We start from the raw sequence: 21,205 nt of genomic DNA, 5'->3' as shown, positions 1-21,205 counted from the left end.
CCCATTCCATTTTTTTTGAACCTGTTGACCAATTTCAGGCAAATTTAGCAGGAATGTTGAGACTTCAAAGGCTTGAAGCTGCTTCAGGTTTCATAAAAATTTGCTGGTGGGTAGAGGAGAGAAGATTAAATTAGTTACCACACGGTGATGAAGGCTGCAATGTCAGCTCACCTCTTATTAACAGTAGAGAATCCAAATGGGATGTGACCTGTGAGACAAATCTACAGCAGGCCCAGGCCTCATTAGTTTTGCAACTAACAAAATAGCTGATTCATTTTTAAGAACTGTTATCCCTGATTTCTACATCAGAGACCAGAAGGAATAGCTGGTTCCAAGTTACAGACTCACTGGTGGGTAGATGAAAATGGCTTTGTTTTGCACAGAATTCATGCTACTTTACTAACAGCCGTAACATTTTGGGGTTGTTTTTACCTTTCAGTTTTCCTCCTAACTGCCTCTTAATTTTCTATCTCTTCTGTCCTTAGCAGAAAATAAAATGGCTGGCCAAAAGAAGTAAAGTGAGTGAGATGCTGCTAAATCATGTAATGCCCAGTGTGTTGTATCATTTACACAAGGACTGTGGAGAAACAAGCATCCACTGTGTTTGCTATTAGTGCCTGTTTGAATTTGCAAGCATGGAACAAGGAAAACTGCTTTCCGCTAATAGCACTCAATGTTATGATCTGGCTGTTTAATAATTGTGTTTCTGGGGAATAGATCAAGAAAATAACTAGGAAGTTTGATTAGGCTTCTTGCCTTGAGTATCGTCTACAATGGCCAAAGCCTTTAACACTGCCATTACTAATGCTGAGTTTCTTGTTTTAAAATGTTACAGAAATGAGTTTGAAAGGCTCGACATCATAGTACAATTGAGGGCAGTAATTATTCCTTGCGATGTAACTGAGTATATTCGACTGAAAGGGCTTACGTAGCTTAAACAAGGTTGCAGCCATCAGTAAGACTGAGTGAGACTCAGATAAACATGGAAGTGTAACTGAAATGTCATATTCTTGTAACTAAAAGTGTTATGAATTCCATCAAGACAAAGGTGGTGGGAAGGATATTATTTGCTGAATTGCTTCTGTTCTAACTGAACTTCATTTGAGCAGTTACTTCAGTCTGATTTGAATTGAGTTGAACCTGGTGTAGTTCTGACAATTGTCTTGCCCTTGTAATCACTCGATACTTCATTTTTGTTTTTTTTAAGTTGAAAATTAATGTAGATTCAATTACACTAGTGAAAAAAATAATCAATTTTAAAATGACCTTTTCTCCATAAATATGTTTCTCTTTTTGTCTTGAAGTTGTATGTACTTTTGGTCTACCCTCTGTGATTTCAAATTTGTTCGTGGCTGATGAAATGTCAAGTGCCGTATGAAAAACGTAATGGTTAGTAGAGCTATTCCAGCAGAAATCCAACACTTAGTAAGTGTGAACATGAAAGAACAAAAGCACTGTCTGGCAGAATGGACAATGGTTTGTTCTTAAAACACAAAATTAAAAATGTTGCTCCTCTTTGACATGGTTCTCAGCATCCTAGCATCCAGAGTGGGAGTTTAATATGCTGACCAAGGTATAACCCTTAATTCAAAGGGATTGCTGCTTGCAGAATCAGGCTCTGCCTCATTGACTAGCACTTGAGCTCTTAATATTCACCCTTGCCTCTGCTCTGTTGAACTTGGCACCAGCAGAATAAAATTTCTGTTTAACTAGGATAAGATGCTTTTGCACTGATTCGGGATGTTTATAACTTGCAAACAGCAGAAATAAAAGAATAATGTGTGGATATCCCCTTTTGCCTCTCTTTCCCCCACACAAAGCAGGCTTACACAGCTAAAGTCATGGACTGAATAGCAAATATAGCTGTAAGTTGTTGCATTGCAAAGGCATATTTAGTCCAGCCTGATGCATGGAAAATATGATACTGCTCAAATCAGATGGATTTGATTGTAAGACATGAAGTGTCCTTGCTTGTTTGCTTGCTTGCTGTCTCCTCACATTACAGTACAAAGTATTTCCAATTAGAAAATGAGATGCTGAAATTACGTACAGAGGTAGGAAAAGCTGGAATGAACTAGGGGAAGTGACAGCAGACCTGAGCTGAAAGCACTAAGCAGTGCTGAGGAGGGAGATAGACGCCACTTTCTACTGAATCACTGGTGTTTATTTCAGAAAGGACAGTTGGAAGTGCCGTAAAAGGTTTCTCAGGTTTCTTTTCAGGTAAATGTGGAGGGTGGTATGAGCTAGCCTCCAGAAACTAAGCACTCTCTAAATGTGCAATGTCAATAAGACACCATTTATGTTGTTTTAGCTAACCCAATGGATAAACCAAGCGCTGGCTCACTCTTTCCACTTGCACATCTTTCTGGTGCCAATCTCATGAAGCCATACTGTTCACAAGGCTGAAAGTAAACATGCTGAAACTGTGGTGCCTACAAGTGTGATTGTGGGATACAAGGGCACCATAACTGTCAGGTTTTCTAACACCTGTAGTGTTGCAGTACTGCCTGCAAGAGCTCTCAGTAGGGTAGCAGGAGTCACCCCGACAACAGCAGAACTAAAGCAAAGCAGCAGCAAAGGAAGAAATGGAGCACGAGGAGGAAGAGGAGAAGGTACAAAAAAGAATTGTAAAGGGCATAGAAAGAGGGGAAGGGTCAGAGAAGCAGGGATGACCCCTAAGGAGGTGTAAGTTATCACAAACTTCAGTACTACTTGTGATGAAGATGGTTGCCTGCAGCAGATCTGAGTCCTGTATTTATCCATTGCTGAATCTTGCTAGGTTTTTTTTTTCATACTAACACACAGTTGATTTTCTCAGGGACAAGTCTAGGACATACTTGGATATAAATTTAATGCTCAACTGGCTAATCATGGTCCTTGGCTTGTTCACAAAGGTGATAGTAGTGATTTTAGCTGAGGAGACATTGCTGCTGACAAAAATGGAATTTGAAAACATGAGGGAGGTTGAAACTTGGAGCTCTGCACACAAACAGAAAAGACAAAGCTATTTCTTCAGACTTCTCAGGAGATGCTAAGTTTAGGTGCCTGAATATGCTTGCTTCCTGATCTCTGTCAACAATAATTAAATTTCAAATTAAGTGCTGAAAAACAACCATTGCGGAAGTTGGAGAAGTGAAGCAAAGATAATTTTTCTCTTCTCTTTTTAGTTTAGACTTTCCTGCCAATGCATGTGTTCCTATCCTGCGCTGAGATGTGTGTGAGGTATATTATCTGATTATTTGTCTTGCCGCTAGACTTTGCATCTGTTTCAGAAGAGCTGTTTCAAAGCAGTTACATGTGTGCATGCCACTTCTCAGAAGTATAAGAGCCAAGCAGCTTTCACTTTTTGAAACATAGTATATTTTGTAAATAGATTATATCCATCAATAATTGCCCTCTGGATATTTTGTGCAAAGATGGTGGCTGTTAACATATACCAAATAAAAGAAATTAATATGAATACCTACCCAGCTCTGTTCAAGGAAGTTGTGCTTAATCTACTTTTTGATGCAAACAACCAAGAAGAAACTGGCTTTAGTGCAGATTTTGATCAAAGATGCTAGTTACTGATAGAGTCCATGTCACATAAAAAGCTAATGAAAGCAGCTTGTTTACCTAAAGAGAAATACCATTAAAATTCCTTAGTTTCAGGAGGACTATCTTTACTGTTCCTGCCCAAATAAATGAAAGAAGTCTGTAGTGTAGTAAAGGGAAAATGCACATCATGTGAATGTAATCATTGTCATTATGAAGGTATTACTTCTCCCTTGAACTCAAGCTTCTGACAAATTCAAAAGCACTTCTTTGTTTCTCTGATTGTTTTTTGTGTGCCAACATTTCATGCAATTCAGAAAAGAACAATTAATGTTGATGTAAAAAAGATAAGAACTAAGCAAATTAGCAATCATCCTTGTCTTGTTTAGCACCTCTAAAATGATTGAAACTGAAAAGACCCTTTACCATTTTTTCCCAACATAAACTTGAGTTAGATTTTGTGGTGTGATTTAACGCCATGTGTTAGAAACAGCCAGTGAGGTTTACATAAAGACAACCTATTTGGGGCTACTGACACTTGTTTGAGCTCAGGCATGTGTCTTCTTGAGAAGACCTTCTTCACAGACTATAGAAATGGGCAGAGAAGAACATTGTGAAGATAAATAAAGGAAAGTGTGAAGTCCTGACCATAGAGAGGAATAACCAGTTCATGGATGACTCTCTTCTTTCTAAAGCCATGATATTCTAGCAGATTCTACCAAGCATGCTTGCTTTCTTATCTGCTACACTCAAAGGCATTTCTGCTATTGCAGCTGTAGAATATGACAATAGAGTGTCCATATGCAAATGTTGTGCTAAATCATTTCTTTTGCACTTCAAAGCTGGGATCCTTGAAGGAATTCAGAAGAACAGTGATTGCCTGAAAAAAGGTTTTGTTTAAAAACAAAATGAAACAGGAGACATGATTGGACTCTGGACTGCCTGGACAGCAATCCAGAGAAGCCGTTCTGAAACATCATGTCAGTCTTAAGATTGATACCTGTTGGGATGGAGTAAGGAAGATGGAGCGAGACTGTTCTCTGTGGCACCCAGTGAAAGAACAAGAAGCAATGGGCACAAATCGAAGTACAGGAAGTTCCATTTAAACATAGGAAAGAACTTTTTTACTGTGAGGGTGGTTAACAGTCTCGCATAACATCCTCATAGGCAAACTCAGGAAGTGTGGGCTAGATGAGTGGATAGTGAGGTGGATCAAGAACTGGCTGAATGGCAGAGCTTGAAGAGTTGTGATCAGTGGTGCAAAGTCTAGTTGGAGGCCTGTAGCAAGTGGTGTCCCCCAGGAGTCACTACTGGGCCTGATCCCGTTCAATGTATTCATCAGTGACCTGGAGGAAGGGACAGAGTGCCTCCTCAGCAAGTTTGCTGATGATACCAAAGTGGGAGGAGTGGCTAATACACCAGATGGCTGTGCTGCCATTCAGAGGGACCTCAACAGGCTGGAGGGATGGGCAGAGAGGAACCTCATGAAGTTCAGCAAAGGGAAGTGCAGGGTCTTGCACGTGGGGAGGGGAGGAATAACTCCCTGCACCCATACAGGCTGGGGTCTGACCTGCTGGAAAGCAGCTCTGCAGAGAAGGACCTGGGAGTCCTGGTGGACAGGAAGTTGACCGCGAGCCAGCAATGTGCCCCTGGGGCCGAGAAAAGCTATCCTGGGCTGCACTAGGAAGAGCACTGCCAGCAGGTGGAGGGAGGTGATGCTCCCCCTCTGCTCAGCCCTGGGGAGGCCACACCTGGAGTACAGTGTCCAGTTGTGGGCTCCCCAGTAGAAGAGAGACATGGAGCTACTGGAGCGAGTCTCGCGAAGGTCCGCTAAGAGAGTGAAGGGAGTGGAGCATCTCTCCTATGAGGAAAGGTTGCAAGAGCTGGGCCTGTTCAGCGTGGAGAGAGGCTAGGATGCTATGTTGCAGCTTGGAGGCAGGTGCCACATACCTGGAGATATGCCACCAAACAGGTCCAGCTGCAGTCTAGCACAGTAGTGCTTTCTCTCTCATATAACCCTGTGCTGGTCAGCTGATCATACAAGTCCCAGGTCTTGCCTACCCCAAGTTCCCTGGCTTTACAACTCGATGCAACGCTAGCTCAGTCTCAGTTAAGAAACTGCCATGTTTTCACTGTCATCGTTGGCAAAATAAACTGAAAATTCAGTGCAAAGGGGAAAAAAGTAGGAAATAGAGACTTTGGATTCCATTTGGAGGACTTTCTTGGCAACCTGAAATGCTTTGATTTGCTTTTGGCAGTTTAAATTCTATAGAAACAGAAGGTGTGTGTGTGTACGTATATATACACACACTTATGTATGGACACATACACATATATATATGCATGGACCAGCACAGCTTATTTTCCCCACTCCAGCTTTTAAAGATTGGCGCTGTTCTTTGGAGGGAGAGATCCAAGCCACCAAATCAGTTTAAATCTTACATCTTGTTAAAGTGGAAGTCCTTCAGGATGTGGTTCCTTTAAAATCTGCGTTTGAACACAGCACGCAGTATTAAGCACATAATAGGACTTTCTTTTCTGCCAGTCTGTTTTCTTGTGCTGTTTATGTAATGAAAGCATTTACTGTCACACAACTGAAAACAGAAGTAAACTTTATGACCCATGAAATGTATTTGTAGAGCAATAAAGAAATCTCCCTAGCAAGAAGGAGGCAGAGGATAATAACAGTCTTGGTAAGGAAGCCTGGGTAAGTGCCTGTGTGTGTGGATGAGAAAGTGAGGTGGAATGTTCCCAAAGAAGAGGACAGGTGATTTTTGATCTTCTTTTTGAAGAGTGAGATTAAATTGAATAGACAAGTCTCCCAATTGACCAGATAAAATCTTCCAGACTGTACAGGTAGAACTTCACTACATAAAAGCTGGTAATTTAATTGCGATACATTTCTGATAAAGTGTGTGTCTTGAGAAACCAGTGCTGTCACTTTAACATGAAAGAGGATTTGTAAAGACACTAACAGACTTCGGTGTAAAAAAGCTTCCTGCTGCTAAAACAGTACTGGCTGTAGTAGTCTTGATCTATATAAATTCCACCATTTTTTCCCAGGAAGCACAAACGTTTATGATACACGGCATGCTATTTATTTCAATGTTATTATTCTCATACTGCTCTGAACAGCTGCATTGGTTTAAATGATGAAATGAGCTTATTTTATTTTAATCAATAAAAGAGCATCCATGAATGGAAATGTGGTGGATTCCTGTATCAGAGCTGCAGATCAGTGGATCTAAATTCATTTTTCAATTTTGCCCCCTTTCCTTTAATGCTGTGTTTAGTTTTTGCTTCTTTTCTATGCATTTGGTATCCCCAAATCTGTAACCATCCTCAACCGTTCTTAAATAAGTGTTTTTATTGATATTTGCAAAGGGAATTCTTATCAGCTTGATATGCCTATGAGACTAAGGTTTGCTTATGCTGGTTCCAAAACCGTTAGCATATCTCCAGCTGTAAAATCTAGCTGATCTTGTTTTTTTTTTTTTTTTTTTTTTTTGTATAATATTACTCTGTCCTCACAAAATCCAATACATCCTTCTTTCCTTCCTCATTATTCCTCTTCCTTTCTTGTGAGTCCCAGGCAAATGACTGAAGGAAAGTATCAAAGTGGAAAAGAGAAAGCAGAAACCAGATTATTCAACATCAGTGGAAGGAAAGAACTATTGACATACTGTTGGTTTTGGCAGCACAGATACTTCCTCATCTAGGTCCCCTCTGTAACTGCTGAAAAAAAGACAGGTACCTTCAGAAAGTAATTCATTCCATCCTAAAATAGGTGTAGAAGATGTCTGGAGGAGGCTATCTCTCCACTGACTACAGAAGAGTGTGGATGATCAAATGAGATAAATGCTTATCTTTTAAGTAGCTGGAGTTACGTATGATGAACTCTACCCTTAGGAGAATTTTTTTTAGCAGCTCCACCATGTACAGTAAGACTGTTGGTACCATCCAACAGAATGGATATGAACTGCCACTTTGCTTTGGATGGAGTACTGCAACATTCCCTTTTCAGAAATATATACTGTGGCTTCACACCCTATACTTCTACTGAGGCAGAGTCTAGCTGATTCCTAAACACAAGCCCATCTGCTTTGTGAAGGAATGCAGTTCCCAGTCTATACTTCTATCCACACAAATGGATCAAGTCATGAGGGTGCAATCCCAAATGTTACAATAATTTTGCTCTCAGAAGTCATCTGAAATCAATTGATGTGAGTTGCTGTAGAATATCACAAAAAAGCCTATGAAATAAAATGCTAAAAACCATAGATATATAAAATGAATGAAAAAATCTATTGCCAAAAGACAGCACTTGGAACAAAGTAGTAATTTGGAAGGCCAGCTCTGATTCTAATAGAAGTAACCTTGGAACAGGAAGACAAGGATATACAAAAACAGGAGAAGATGAATGGAGAGCACCATTACTTGTAAAAATACACTATATTTAGAACGACCCTGAGGAGCTTCAGTTTTCCTTTCAGTGGTCCTTTACCTAACACTAAGAAGCTGAAACAGGGGAAAGCATTTTGATCATATAATCAGCACTGGGCTGAGAGAAAAATACAGATACCTAAATACAGAATACAGAAATACAGAAACAAATCATCCTTAAAATCAGCTAAAATGGGTGGAGCAGAACATGTGCATTGCACCTGCTCACACTAGAGAGGGTCAATCATTAGAGCAGTTGTATCTGCTCAGACTAAGGAGAAAATGAACCAAAGCTATGTGGAGAAATTGAGTGAAGTTGAGATGCCCTGCTGCTAGGAAGGAATCAGTAACTGTGTGGTAACGGCTACTGGAATATGAACAGGGGTCCTCAGATGCTGTGGAGGTTTAGGTAGTTAGTGCATGACAAATTACGAGTCATCCAGTTGAGTGCAGCTTCCCAAGGAAAGTGTGATACATGGTAGGAATCAACAGAGAATTTTGGCTCAATCCAGTTCATTTTAGTTTTATTAACATTGATAATAAAACTAGCCTGCCCCAGGAGATTAAAAAAGAGACTTTTTTAGATTGTCTTCTGTTTTTTGTCTTGGAAAATGTGAACCAAGTACACTTTGATCTTTTTTCCAACATGTTCTGTTTTAGTAAGACCTACAGGATGCCAGTAACGGGAACCCTCAGACTCCCCAGCCTCTCAGGAAAACTGACAGTGCACCAGCAGAGGTGACGATTTTAACTCAGTCAAGACTACCATTTACTCACCAATGAATGAATTATCATGAATTTAATCTGTGTGCTCATTATTTACAACATATATTTAATTCATTCTCTGTCTGCAGTATAACTGTGGCTCCAGTGTTGAAGTCTAAGTACACATAAACTGCTTGATACAGGTTGATTTCATTCAATAGGTGGGTTGTTCTAGTATAGATTTGCTCATAAAACAATTCTTTGAAATAATTTCCTGGCCATTTTAGGTCTGGGTTTGCAGCTGAAACTGGATTATGAGAGAAGGAGAAATATATTAATCAGATAATCCTGCTCAATAACTTTATTTCATGTTTCATAATGGCTATTGATTGAATTCCTGCGACTCTTTCGTTGCTTGAAGATAAAAATACGTGAAAATTCATCTTTATTTCATACAGCATCTTTCACAGAAACTGTATCCTCAAGTGCTTTAGCAGGTTAGAAGGAAAGGTAAATTGCAGCAAGAGCAGTGCAAAGTGGATTGGTATAAATTAAGGATTATTTCAAGAGAGAGTTTTCAGAGAGTGAAGATAATTAAGAGACAGACTAGGGAACTATCGGGGTTAAAATATAAGATTTTTAGTTGGATAGTACAGTGCTAAGGCAAAATGTTTCCATGACACTCTTCTAAATGACTGAAGTTGCGAATGACTTCAGTTGTATTCAAAAACTGTGAGAGCGGCTTGGCCACTGCTAGCTAACAGGGAGAGGGGGAAGGAGAATGGGAGAGATGCTGTGCGTGTGGATGGCTGGGGAACCTTGTGAGGAAGGCTAACAACAAGGATACTAAAGGGGAGTTTTGTACTAAGGGCTTCCACGCTCTAAAGAAAAATGATAAACAAAGATGGCTGCTTGGGAATGGCTGATATCATTATGTCCCTATTTGACAGGGTATGAAGTGAAGAGGCCATAAAGGAGGGCTGCACAACTTTTGGAATAATAGCAAATTCAGATCTAAAAATAAGAATTTAAACTAATAGAGACAGGGAGATAGTAGTAAACATGATGATGAATGCAGAAGGAATAGTAGATGGAGACCCCTGGAACAGGTATGCCAGCGTGCTGGATTGTAAAAACTGTTAAGGAAGCCCAAGGTGGTGGAGGAAGATGGAGATGGGTGTTCCTGTGCTTCTCCTCAAGAAAATATTTGTTTTGAAAACATGTCGCTGAAAGAAACTGAGCCAAAGCCAGTTAAACATTTACTTAGCGTGCAGGGAAACTTGCTGGGAAGAAACCACTGAACATGTATAGAGGTATTGTATAGCATGTATAGCAGTATATAACATGTATAGCAGTAGAGTGTCTGCAGCAGAGAATCCACTGCTAATATTAAAAAGCGAGAGAAGCAGAGAAAAGCAGAGTAGACTGCCTTACTGACTCAGGTGAGTGATTACTATTTCTGTCTGTAAATGTGTATAGACAGTCCCATGACATTGAACACTTGCAGAGAACACTGGCTGGCTGGATGCCTGGGAATTTGCAGATCTCCCTCAAGCTTCATGTGCTGAGAGGAACATGCAGCCTGTCGGTCACCATCTCACACTCCCCACTGTGCAGCATGGTACTGCTTCCTGGCCCCTGCCCTGAGGGCGCAGTGGCTGGATATTGCCTGGTGTTGGGTTGTTCAGCTGTGCCGAGTAAGTTTCCCAGAGCTTGGTGAGACAGTGGCCCTATGTGGCAACCAGAAGAATATGCTACTATTATATACATTCCTTCATAGCAGCCTGGCTCTTTGAGCCACCTCCTATCATGTGGCCAAGCATATCCATCACACAACCCTGGGCATGCTGTCAACTGGATCAGATGCTCATTCCCTCATCTGCATAACTGGCATAGTGAATGTCACAAGTAAAGTTCCCAGTAACCTCAGAGGCCTGTTTACCTGACCAATAAAGAAACAATCTGTGTGCTAAAGATCCAGTTGTGTCCCTGGACTGCTGGGGTTAGCTGACTCAGATGCTCTGTGCTACCTCTTTCCTCTTGTGTGTTACACAACCATGCAGGAGAGCTGGGACCGTATGTCACCTTGTTACCCATTTCCCAACAACGGGCAGTTCTACAGTCTCTTGCCAATGCAACTGGCCCAATTAGGTAATTACCTGCAAAAGCTGAGCATCAACACCTCCACAGGAGAAGAAGGGAAAGAAATATCCATTAACTATGCCTACATATGATATGAATTACCTCTGCATATCTAAGGAGTAACAAAAGATCTTGTGAATTCTACCTTTTACCATTTTGCCAAACAGGATGTGGGACAAGAGAAAAGAGAAATTTTCTGAAGGAAAATGCTGACTTTAACTTGAAAGTGGATTCTAATTTGTTCTTTCTCCTTGGCAAAATAATTGATACCTCTCGTGGTTTCTCTATTCTTTCCCAACATTTATTTATCTAATTAATTCTGCCTTTTTATGCTTTTGAGATTGCTTAAATTTCTCATGAGAACTCTCCTCTGCCTGTGTTATACCAACTGGCCTTTTCATGTTGCTGTTTTTCTTAATTATCCCTGACATGATACTGGGTAACAGTGAACTTCTTCACAGGCAGGAAGACAAAAGTCTCTTTGACCACAAAGAGCAGAACAAACCCACTCTGTATCATTTTTTCATTATCGTTAAAACGTACCTCTTATTTTGGTAATCCCTAGGAGTGCAAATTACATGAGCTGGTAAGACAACCTAATAGTTGCTGCCACCACTTCTACCTCCTTCCCTTCTGTCTTGGCCATATGGTGCCACCCTCTCATTTGCACTGGGTCTAATGCTTGTCTCCCCTTATGGTAACCTGATTTGACTCACTTGTGTGAACAAATAGTTTTCTGCATGGTGAGTGAATTTAACTGGCTTGTTGTGTACTCAAGCAAGCATTGGAGATCATACGAGGGAGTGCACTTTGAAAGAGAGAACAGGAGAGAGGGCTAGAAGCAGGAACCGAAGCTAAGGACAGGAGAGGAAGACTCCATTTCGGATGACAGTGAGCAATAGGCTAAGCTATGTACCCTGAGGGGCTAATAACAACAGTGTTAGAGAAGAAAATCTGAATCAGTTACTGACAATGAATGTATTCAACAACATGTTACTGGATTTGCCAAATTCAACAGTGATGATATTGGGGAAAGGCTGTAGATTTCTAACTTGGTCAGTTGATCTAAACACAAGACACATCTGACTACATCATGTGTTCAGAGTGTCTGGAGGCCTCCAAAGATGTCTGCCCCACCTTCTTGGAAATAGAGGTATCTGCTATTTGTATTGGCTGCATTATTAGATGTACAAAATTCAGAAGGAAGTTCTGTGTTTATGAATGGGACCCAGCCCCAGCCCTTGTCTTCTTGGGCTGTTCTCTTTCTGTATAGTTCTTTCAGTTGCTCCCAGGACTGTGCTGTTAAAACAGTGACAGTGAGTATTTTCTTCTTCTCTCATGCTTCATTTGGAAGCCAATCTGGGAAATAGTTCTGCAGGCATTGGGTGGGCAGTCAGAAGTCTTTCATCATTAGGAATTCATGTCATTGTAACCAGTACTACAACTGGAATTGGCATTTATGAATAATGAACATGACATAATCCTATCTGCTGTGGTGTGACAGCCCTCCAGCAGAGCCTCAATTATAGCAATGCTATTACTGAAGAACCAACCTTTGGAAAGAATAGGTTGGCAGGCCATAAATTGTGAAACACATTGCCTGGTGTAATGAGAAACCTCCTAATTAGCCCAATTGTGAGAGCCAGTGTAGGAGCTTGCTGAGCTTAATTTTCACCAGAGAAGCAAAAGTTCTAGCCCAAGGGCCGGGGGCAAAATTGGTCTTTGTGGGAGGCGAAGGGGCCATACAGAGGAGGAGATGCCAAATCAGAGAAAATTAGCTCACAGTTAAAGGTGCTTTTCTCTTCTACCCTTCTACCTCACAACACAGGCAGCATTTTGTTGACAGCACTATCTCAAGTGGAATGCAATGAGTTTTATTTTCTTAGCTTTACAGGCTGTTAATCTATAGCCCTCTTCAGTTGCCATAGTAACAGATGCAGTTCCTGGTTCAAATTGTGCCAGGAATTGAAAGTCTTTGTGTTTTGGTTGGGGATACAGTTTTTGTAAACTTCTGCTCTTGCATCTTTGACCTCAGTGTACTGAAAAAGTGCGGTGAATTTATTTAAGCCTGTATCAAGCGCAGAGCTCAGAGACATAAGAAAATCTGACTAGTAAAAAACTCCACAGAACTAAACTCTTTCTCTGGAAATTTAATGTTAGGAACAGCCTACAACAAACTGCCCCATGTATTTCTTACAAACACATATTAACAAATATGTTTGCTTCAGCTTGTATGGGGATAAAAAGGGCTTTACAAACCTGTGGCATAACATTTTCACAGCCTTTCGCAATGCCTTTACTTTTCAAAGCAAAAGGGATTGGATGACAGAGCTTCTCAATTTATATCAGTGAGGGTAACTGTGATTTTTCCTCTTCCTGGAAAAAACCCCAGAGACTTGATGAAGAGCATGATGCTTGGAGACACTGAAGCCTGTGCAATGCGAAAGTAGCCATTTAGCATGAGAAAATGAGCTTATAAGATATAATGTTACCTATATCTGATGCAGCAGTGATGTAGAAAACAGAATCTTTATATTCTCCAAAGTTTCAGGTCTACTTAGTCTGAATGGCGAGAATGAGGTATCTCACAAAGCATCCAGCACTCATAAGTGATTACCAGTATAATATGAACAGCCCTGCCTTTTGACTGAAGGCAGGTAAAGGCTAAATGAGAGCTGTGAGGAAATGAGGTATATGTCAGAATTGTGACCTGGAACCTAACAAGTCTCACAGGGATGTGTGACAGTAATATTGAAAACAACTAGAGGATACTAGCCTGTAACAAGCAGGTGCTTATGCTTCAAAGTGATGTAATTTTCTGTGTGCTTGGTCTGCTGGACAAAAGTTGGTTGCATGTCTCATGGTGTCACATTGTAGGGGACGCTGTGCCAGCAACCTGTGATTCAGTACATAAAATACCCGGGGTGTGTTGGTAAAGTGTGAGAAAGGCTGTATCAAACTCCTGTGATGCACCAATAGAGGGATGTCCGGGGTTCTTTTGGATTCCGAGATTAGCTGAGTGAACTCATTTGTCAAGTATGAGAATTTATTATAGATAAGAGGTTATAACAAAGCTGAAAGTATAGCAAAGCTAGAAGTACAACAGAACTGAAAATATATATACATATCAGAGCTCTATAGTTAAACAACAGGTGCACAGTACAGTGACTGCTCTCGCCCCTTATGGGCCACCTTTCCGGTGTAGCTTTCCCCAGTTTCTCCTCACCACGCTGTTGACATCAGAGGCCTCCGCACTGACGGATGGGTTCTCAAGTCTGCAGGCCAGCTGATGGTGGGTCTGAGCGCACACCAAACGTATGTTTTACTCTCTTTTATAGCTGATCAAAACAATGCAGTCCACAGTTACAGAAAAACTATGGCTCTAGTGAATAACAGTGTGCACATCAACAGGTAACCTAGTGCTCAGCCCACAACACTGCTCATTGACAGACTCACACAGCACCTAGATGTGTATGGTGTGGGTCTGCGGTGGCATTTCTCCTTTGTCTGGTCTTGTCAATCTTGTGGTCGTTAGAGAGTGTGCCCCTGGGTGACAGCAACCCCACAGTGTGGTGACTTCAGCCGTAGTGCACCCAGGGTTTGTTAACTCCTGGGGAGCACCCCAGAGCAAACCTCTTTTCTATGGGCTGCACCATCCCGAGTCACATGTTTGCCTGTGTGGTGCCTGTCAGCTCCCTTTTGGGCATGGCCTCTGGCCCACTCTAACTCCAAAACCAGGCCTGGGATTTGTATTGGGAGACCATTAGTTGCTGTGTACTTGTGCTAGGTACAGTTCTGACAACTCATCAGAGTACATGACTGACCACCATGACCAACGGATGTCACCTGGCATGTTTCTCTTCTCTAGACTCACTTGCACAGCAGGGCAAATGCCAGTGACTTGAGCCATATGTAGCTGGTGGTGCTGTGTGTCTGCTAAAGGGGCATGAGCTTATCTAATGCACATGAATTCTTAGCAGTAAAATGTGTGCCTTTCTTCTTAAAGAAGGCAGCATGGAGGTGTTTAGCTGTACAACCTTTAGTTTTTCATTTTTGAGTGCTTTTGTATTTCTGTCACAGGAAGGAAGATAATAGCTCTTCACTTAATAGTGTGTGCACAAGTCCCTCATTCTAAGTGCTATTTTGCTCCCCCATTTACTAAAACATCTTTGTTAAACAGCTGACTTTCAGTTTTAACTGTTAGGCCCACAGAGTACAGTTTTCACAGTTTAGTGATGGACTTCATATTTCCCTTGGAAATAAGAAAATTATTGTATTCTTTACCAGGACTGATAGTAAATATGTTCCAATAATAATAGTTTTAGAGAAGCCTGGTTGCATAGCAATCCAACACTGAGAGCAAAGCTCTTTCTTGAGTAACTGTTACCATATATTATTACAAATAATGAAGGATTTTGCTGACAAAACATACTGCTGTTAAAAATGGAGATGAGATGATGTGATGGATCAGTATTTATTTTTAAAAGGTGCTATTTCTTTTACCTATCAACTCCTATTTTACACTAGCTGCTTCTTAAAAGAAAAAAAATCCTCTGTATTCATTTATGACTGTACTGTTTTTCCTTCTTGACACTGCTGGGCTCAATAACCTCACAGCTCCAGCAATCATACACCACTCATGAAAATTAACTTTTGAATTTACAGCAGCTCTTCATCAGACTGTCTGGGCTGCTATTTTAAAAATAATTCATTTTATAGTTCGTTTATATGTTTCCACATTCTCACTGAGCAAAGGGAGGCTTGAGAGAGAATATTAATTTGTAATTTTATTTTAAGGAATTCTTTGTGTTCTCATTATTGTATTACTGCCTTTGTCTTCCTGAAACATATGTAAGTCCATTTAAGTAAGTCAGAAGAACCCCAGATGATGTAGCGTTGCATTCTACAACTTCTGCATTGTAATAAATATTACTCTAGTCAAGAAACTGTCCTCTTAATTTCAAAGGGATCACTCACTGAAGTAGTTGCTAGTAAGCATGAATAAGAACAGCACAATCTGGCTGACAACCTTTGACATCCACATAACTGCATGAAGGGTAGATGGTCACCAACATGGCTAAGGAGTCAATTTGCAGTACATCTTTGTGTGTGGTCTCTTATAGCTATATGGTGAACCTGAAAGGCCAGCAGACTCTTATTGAGTGATTTAAACAATCTTCAGGAATGGAAAATGTTGGTTTGGGGACTGTAAATCATCAATAAATTGCTCATGTGTGAAATGGAAAGCCCTCCTGAGGTCAGCTTTCAGTAAATTCATCCTGAGCTCAGGCAATCTAGAAGCACCTGGCTAAGCCCACTAATTATTGGATTGACTGATAGGACTTCAAAAACAAGATAGGGCTATCAGACAATAATGACTTAATCTGAACTTTCAAACACTGCTGCTTTCTCAAATAAGGAGACCAGTGCTGTAGCAAATGTACCTGCAGCAGAGCAGCACAGCCCAAACTGTTCTGCAGTGATGATAGTGCTCTACAAGGAACACACAGCCTTCTTGATCCTATGAGTTGCATGCCAAGATCTTTAGATAGCCAGATCCACAAGACATGACCCACCATGCTGGAGAGCCAAGAGACAGCGGAGTTCGAAGAGTGATGCAGCTGGCAGTGTTTTCTTGGAGTTTCCACCTCTTCACTGCAGGATGGAGCTGGCTGTGATGGGTGTGCAGCTGGTTCACAAGATCAGCCAGTAACATCAGCTTCAGCTACTTCTGCCTGCTTGTTCCTCCCCATGCCTAGGATTCAGATTACATAGCAACGCCTGTGGCCGTGCTGTCTTACTTGTGATTACAAGATATGACGTAAAGACATGGGTTGCCCATTTTGTGTGCTCCACGAGCTAATGAAGGATTACAAGAGTATGTCAAAAAGCATTTGGAAGCTGTGATTCTTTTTGGTTATCTACTTTGAAGCTGTACTTTTTGCTGATTCACTGAGAGCTCTTATTTCCAAATGTTTGATACAGCTTTGAGCCACCTTCCCAATGCTATAGGGTTGTAAGGCCATAATTTCTTACTTGAACAATATGCATTTTCCTGTGAGGAAATACTACGCTGTGTCCCATATTGATGCTATATTGACTTTATACTGTCAGTATTACAGTCTCAATTTGATAATATATCTGTAATAAGTTGCTCTGAGATGAAACTTGGTGCCCTCTCTATAGGGTATCTGCTGTAAAAAAGTTCTAAAAGCTGATTATGAAGTTACAGATGTCCACACAGACACTTCTTACTTTTAATAAGCTTTATTCACTTGTTTCGTTACTTCTCAGGAAAAAAACGCTTGATATAAAGATTAGATGACCGAAAAAGCTGATGTTTGAATAGGTTTTTCTCTTTGCTTTTGCTTTTTCAAGTTGCAGCAATTAGAACACAAACATCAGGTCAAACAACTGTGGCTTATCTTTCTCAGTGAATGCTCAGTGTGACTGTCAAAGTCTCCAAAAGATTGCAGGGGAAAGGAAAGAGAAGGGAGATACTAGTTGGAGGCCTGTAGCAAGTGGTGTCCCCCAGGGGTCACTACTGGGCCTGATCCCGTTCAATGTATTCATCAGTGACCTGGAGGAAGGGACAGAGTGCCTCCTCAGCAAGTGTGCTGATGATACCAAAGTGGGAGGAGTGGCTGATACACCAGATGGCTGTGCTGCCATTCAGAGGGACCTCAACAGGCTGGAGGGATGGGCAGAGAGGAACCTCATGAAGTTCAACAAAGGCAAGTGCAGGGACCTGCACCTGCGGAGGGGAGGAATAACCCCATGCACTCTACAGGCTGGGGTCTGACCTGCTGGAAAGCAGCTCTGCAGAGAAGGACCTGGGAGTCCTGGTGGACAGGAAGTTGACCGCGAGCCAGCAATGTGCCCCTGGGGCCGAGAAAAGCTATCCTGGGCTGCACTAGGAAGAGCACTGCCAGCAGGTGGAGGGAGGTGATGCTCCCCCTCTGCTCAGCCCTGGGGAGGCCACACCTGGAGTACAGTGTCCAGTTGTGGGCTCCCCAGTAGAAGAGAGACATGGAGCTACTGGAGCGAGTCTCGCGAAGGTCCGCTAAGAGAGTGAAGGGAGTGGAGCATCTCTCCTATGAGGAAAGGTTGCAAGAGCTGGGCCTGTTCAGCGTGGAGAAGAGAAGGCTGAGGAGGACCTTATCAATGCATTTAAATATCTGAAGGGAAAGTGTAAAGGGGATGGGGCCAGAGTCTTTTCAGTGGTGGCCAGTGACAGGACACAGTGCAGCAAACTGGAACAGAGGAAGTTCCATCTGGCCATAAACCTTTTTTTAGTGTGAGGGTGACAGAGCACTGGCCCAGGTTGCCCAGAGAGGTTGTGGAGTCTCCATCATTGGAGATATTCAAAACCTGTTTGGACAGAGTGCTGGGCAGCCTGCTTTAGGTGACCTTGTTTGAGCAGGGATGTTGGACTAGATGATCTTTAAAGGTCCCTTCCAACCTCAACCATTCTGTGATTCTATGTACACTGGAACAAGTTGCCCAGAGAGGTTGTGGAGTCTCCATCCTTGGAGATATTCAAAAGCTATCTGGACACAGTCCTGGGCAACGTGCTTTAGGTTACCTTGTTTCATCAGAGGTGTTGGACTAGGTGATCTCCAGAAATCCCTTCCAACCTCAGGTATTCTGTGATTCTGTGATTTTTGTAATGTCCTGAGGCGTCATAAACAGTTTGGGGTAAGAAAAGCTTTCTGACAAGCTAATTATTAATTCATTGGAATGTCTTTATCTATATGTGTGATTTACTATCACTGTAGCAAAGCTCTAGAGACTGATGTGAGCCAACAGGAATATGGCTTTTTGCCATGCTTCCTATGGATGCCATTGCTGTTTTATTAAATAAGTTGGTTTAGGAGAAATCATCACTAAATTTAATAACTCTTACATCTGACTTAATTTTTACGAGAAAGATTTAAGCTTTTCTAATAGACTGGACTGTATGTCAACTCAGCATCAAGAATTTCTGCCTTTTCTTTTTCTCCTGCATGATTGGCATCCTGCCACACTGATAAAATGTGAATGACACCAGTGCAAAACATCATTCAAGAATCCTAGAAAAATTAGTATAATTGTTTTACTTAAAGAATTATATTGAAAGCATTACTTAATCTGTTTTTCTCTTCTCAGTTAGTAGCATCCATTGTGTTTATCAGCTTTGGCGTGGTAGCAGCGTTCTGTTGTGCAATAGTTGATGGAGTATTTGCAGCACGACATATAGTAAGTACAGTGATTTTCTGTCATCTTTCATTTTTGATTGCTTATGTCATTTCTAACAGGAAGGCATTTTCTTGTGGTTTAGCAGCATATTAATTTTTTTGATAGTTCTTCTTAGAGAAATGTCTTTTGGCAAAAAATTGACAAGAAAGCCCATCATGCCAATACCCAGAGATTTTGCCAACCACTTATTCAACTCTCAGAGAGTTCCAAATACTGAGGTGATGTAAAATGATGTAATAACAGCCATGCATAAATTAATACCTGCTTGGGAAAGGAAGGACACATCAGCTGCCACCAGCCTTTATTTCATTTTGCAGATAGGCTTTGTGAGCATAGTCACAATTTGGAATGCACCAGTGAAGAACACCAAAAATGCCATTGCTGTCTTTAGTAGGGAAGTGGATTGTGACAGCACAGAAGGGATGATTTTCATGGAGCAAAGAGAGCGGAAAGAGTGGAAGGCTTTGGTTAGAGGTTGCATGAAAGGGCACCTACTGAGTGACAACAACCCAGATCTGACCATATACCTGCCATCAAAGGCTTGATCATGTGACCAGAGTGACTGGTATTTCCAGTGTGTCTTCCAAACCCAGTCTCCGTTCTACCGTCTTTTTCCTTCAAAAGGACATTTATAGTACTACAGAAGCAGTAGCTTTACCAGTAGTTCATGACTACCTATCAGTGCCTAGGCATCTTTCTCATGCCCTAACACTTTCTTAAAGTAGGCGCTACACAAACTTACAACAAACAGTGATTTTTTTCGCTCACAAAGTTTGAAGTAAAGTATTAGGCAAGAGGGATCAATCAAGGGACAAGACAGACAAATTGGAGCGCGGGATGATTTGCACAGGTCAGTTTCATATATCAGATAAGTATTGTGGGCTGCTCTGTCTTTCGTGGTTAAATACCTAAAAATCAATCTAAAGACAACCTTTTAGTTGAGTTTTGGTTTGAAAAAGTATCAGGAAATAGTAAGTTAAATGTTTTAATAGTCACTGGGACTCAGATGTACAGTGGTGCCTAATACAGCAAGTAATGATGGTATATGAGCCCCACACTGGTACAAAATATCACGGGCCTGAGCATCTTTCTGCTTATGTTTGTTGAGGGGTAACGTAACAGCACTGGCATCACTAGAACTATACCTATTTTTTTGTTAGTAAATGCGTCAGAAGAATTAGGCTCTGGATCATGTGGAACATAAAGCTGTAAAACTATTTCTCTTTTTACTCTTATCGAAAAGGACTTAATACCAAATGTGGGTTTCAAAACCTCATGTCACAAGGAAGGAGACATCTATTGGTATAAACAACTGAGTTGTGCAATATGAACATGAATAAACACTCTGCATTAAAATCATGTTTTGTGCTAAACAGAGCCTGCCTGAAACTGAAGTGGCTTGCTTTGCCTCTGATGGGCCCTGCTGTTGCACTGCCTGAAAATTGGTATAACTTTATTTCTGATTAGGGTGGGAGTGTAAGCCTAGGGAGCCTTTCCAGGAGAGCTACTTAAAAGAGGGGAGGAGCAGATTCCTGCTCAGCCTCCCTGCTCCTGAAAATTCACAGTGGTTGTGCCCCAGAAAACCATTGCCGTTTATTCAAGCATTGGGCCTGACTCCTAATTTCGTGGGAATCAGACTTATTTTTGGCCTGCTTTGATCTGATCATTAGGAATTGTTCAAATTGCACTTATATAGGGAGAGAAATGTTAACAACTTGGGTTCTTTTTAAAAAGAATCTTTGCATTTGATGCTTACTGAGTGCCCAGACCACTCTCCCACTTGCTGTTGGCTTGCAATATTGTAATTTACCTGTGCAGAGCCTTTTAGCACGATGGGAGTAGCTCCAGTTCAGCATCACTTTGCCTTTCATTGTGTCTTGCTCGGTTTTCCGTGTGTTTCCACCATGCTTTATGGTATGGTAGCCTCTTAGTCTTCCCTGATTCCTTTGCAGAATCTTCAGAAGATCAGTGCCATTCTGAGTATAAATATAGTGTGATCTGTACTCATCCTTTGTGTACAGCATACAATCCACACCCAGAGCAGGAGGGAAGTTATATTAACAATTCTATAATAAGTCAGTTCACTCTCAGCCTGAGAGCTGGGGTGGTGCAGGGTGCTGTCTGTCTTCCTGACTGAGCACTA

General features: G+C 41.3%; 1 protein-coding gene across 4 annotated transcripts in view; it reads left to right on the top strand.

Annotated features, from left to right (window-relative positions):
• Positions 1 to 21,205, top strand: part of TMEM255B (transmembrane protein 255B) — an 82,607-nt gene that overhangs the window by 17,429 nt on the left and 43,973 nt on the right. For 3 of the 4 annotated variants that reach the window (XM_026096963.2, XM_064503695.1, XM_064503690.1), the window contains one exon: positions 18,973 to 19,062. The exons of the other annotated variant lie outside the window; for it this stretch is intronic. In XM_026096963.2, coding sequence (XP_025952748.1) covers positions 18,973 to 19,062 — 90 coding nt within the window. The remainder of the gene's footprint in view (positions 1 to 18,972; positions 19,063 to 21,205) is intronic. 4 annotated transcript variants of the gene reach the window in all.

Source organism: Dromaius novaehollandiae, chromosome 1, assembly GCF_036370855.1.
Source record: "Dromaius novaehollandiae isolate bDroNov1 chromosome 1, bDroNov1.hap1, whole genome shotgun sequence".
Lineage (NCBI taxonomy): Eukaryota > Metazoa > Chordata > Aves > Casuariiformes > Dromaiidae > Dromaius > Dromaius novaehollandiae.
This window is presented reverse-complemented; position numbering and strand designations above follow the sequence as displayed.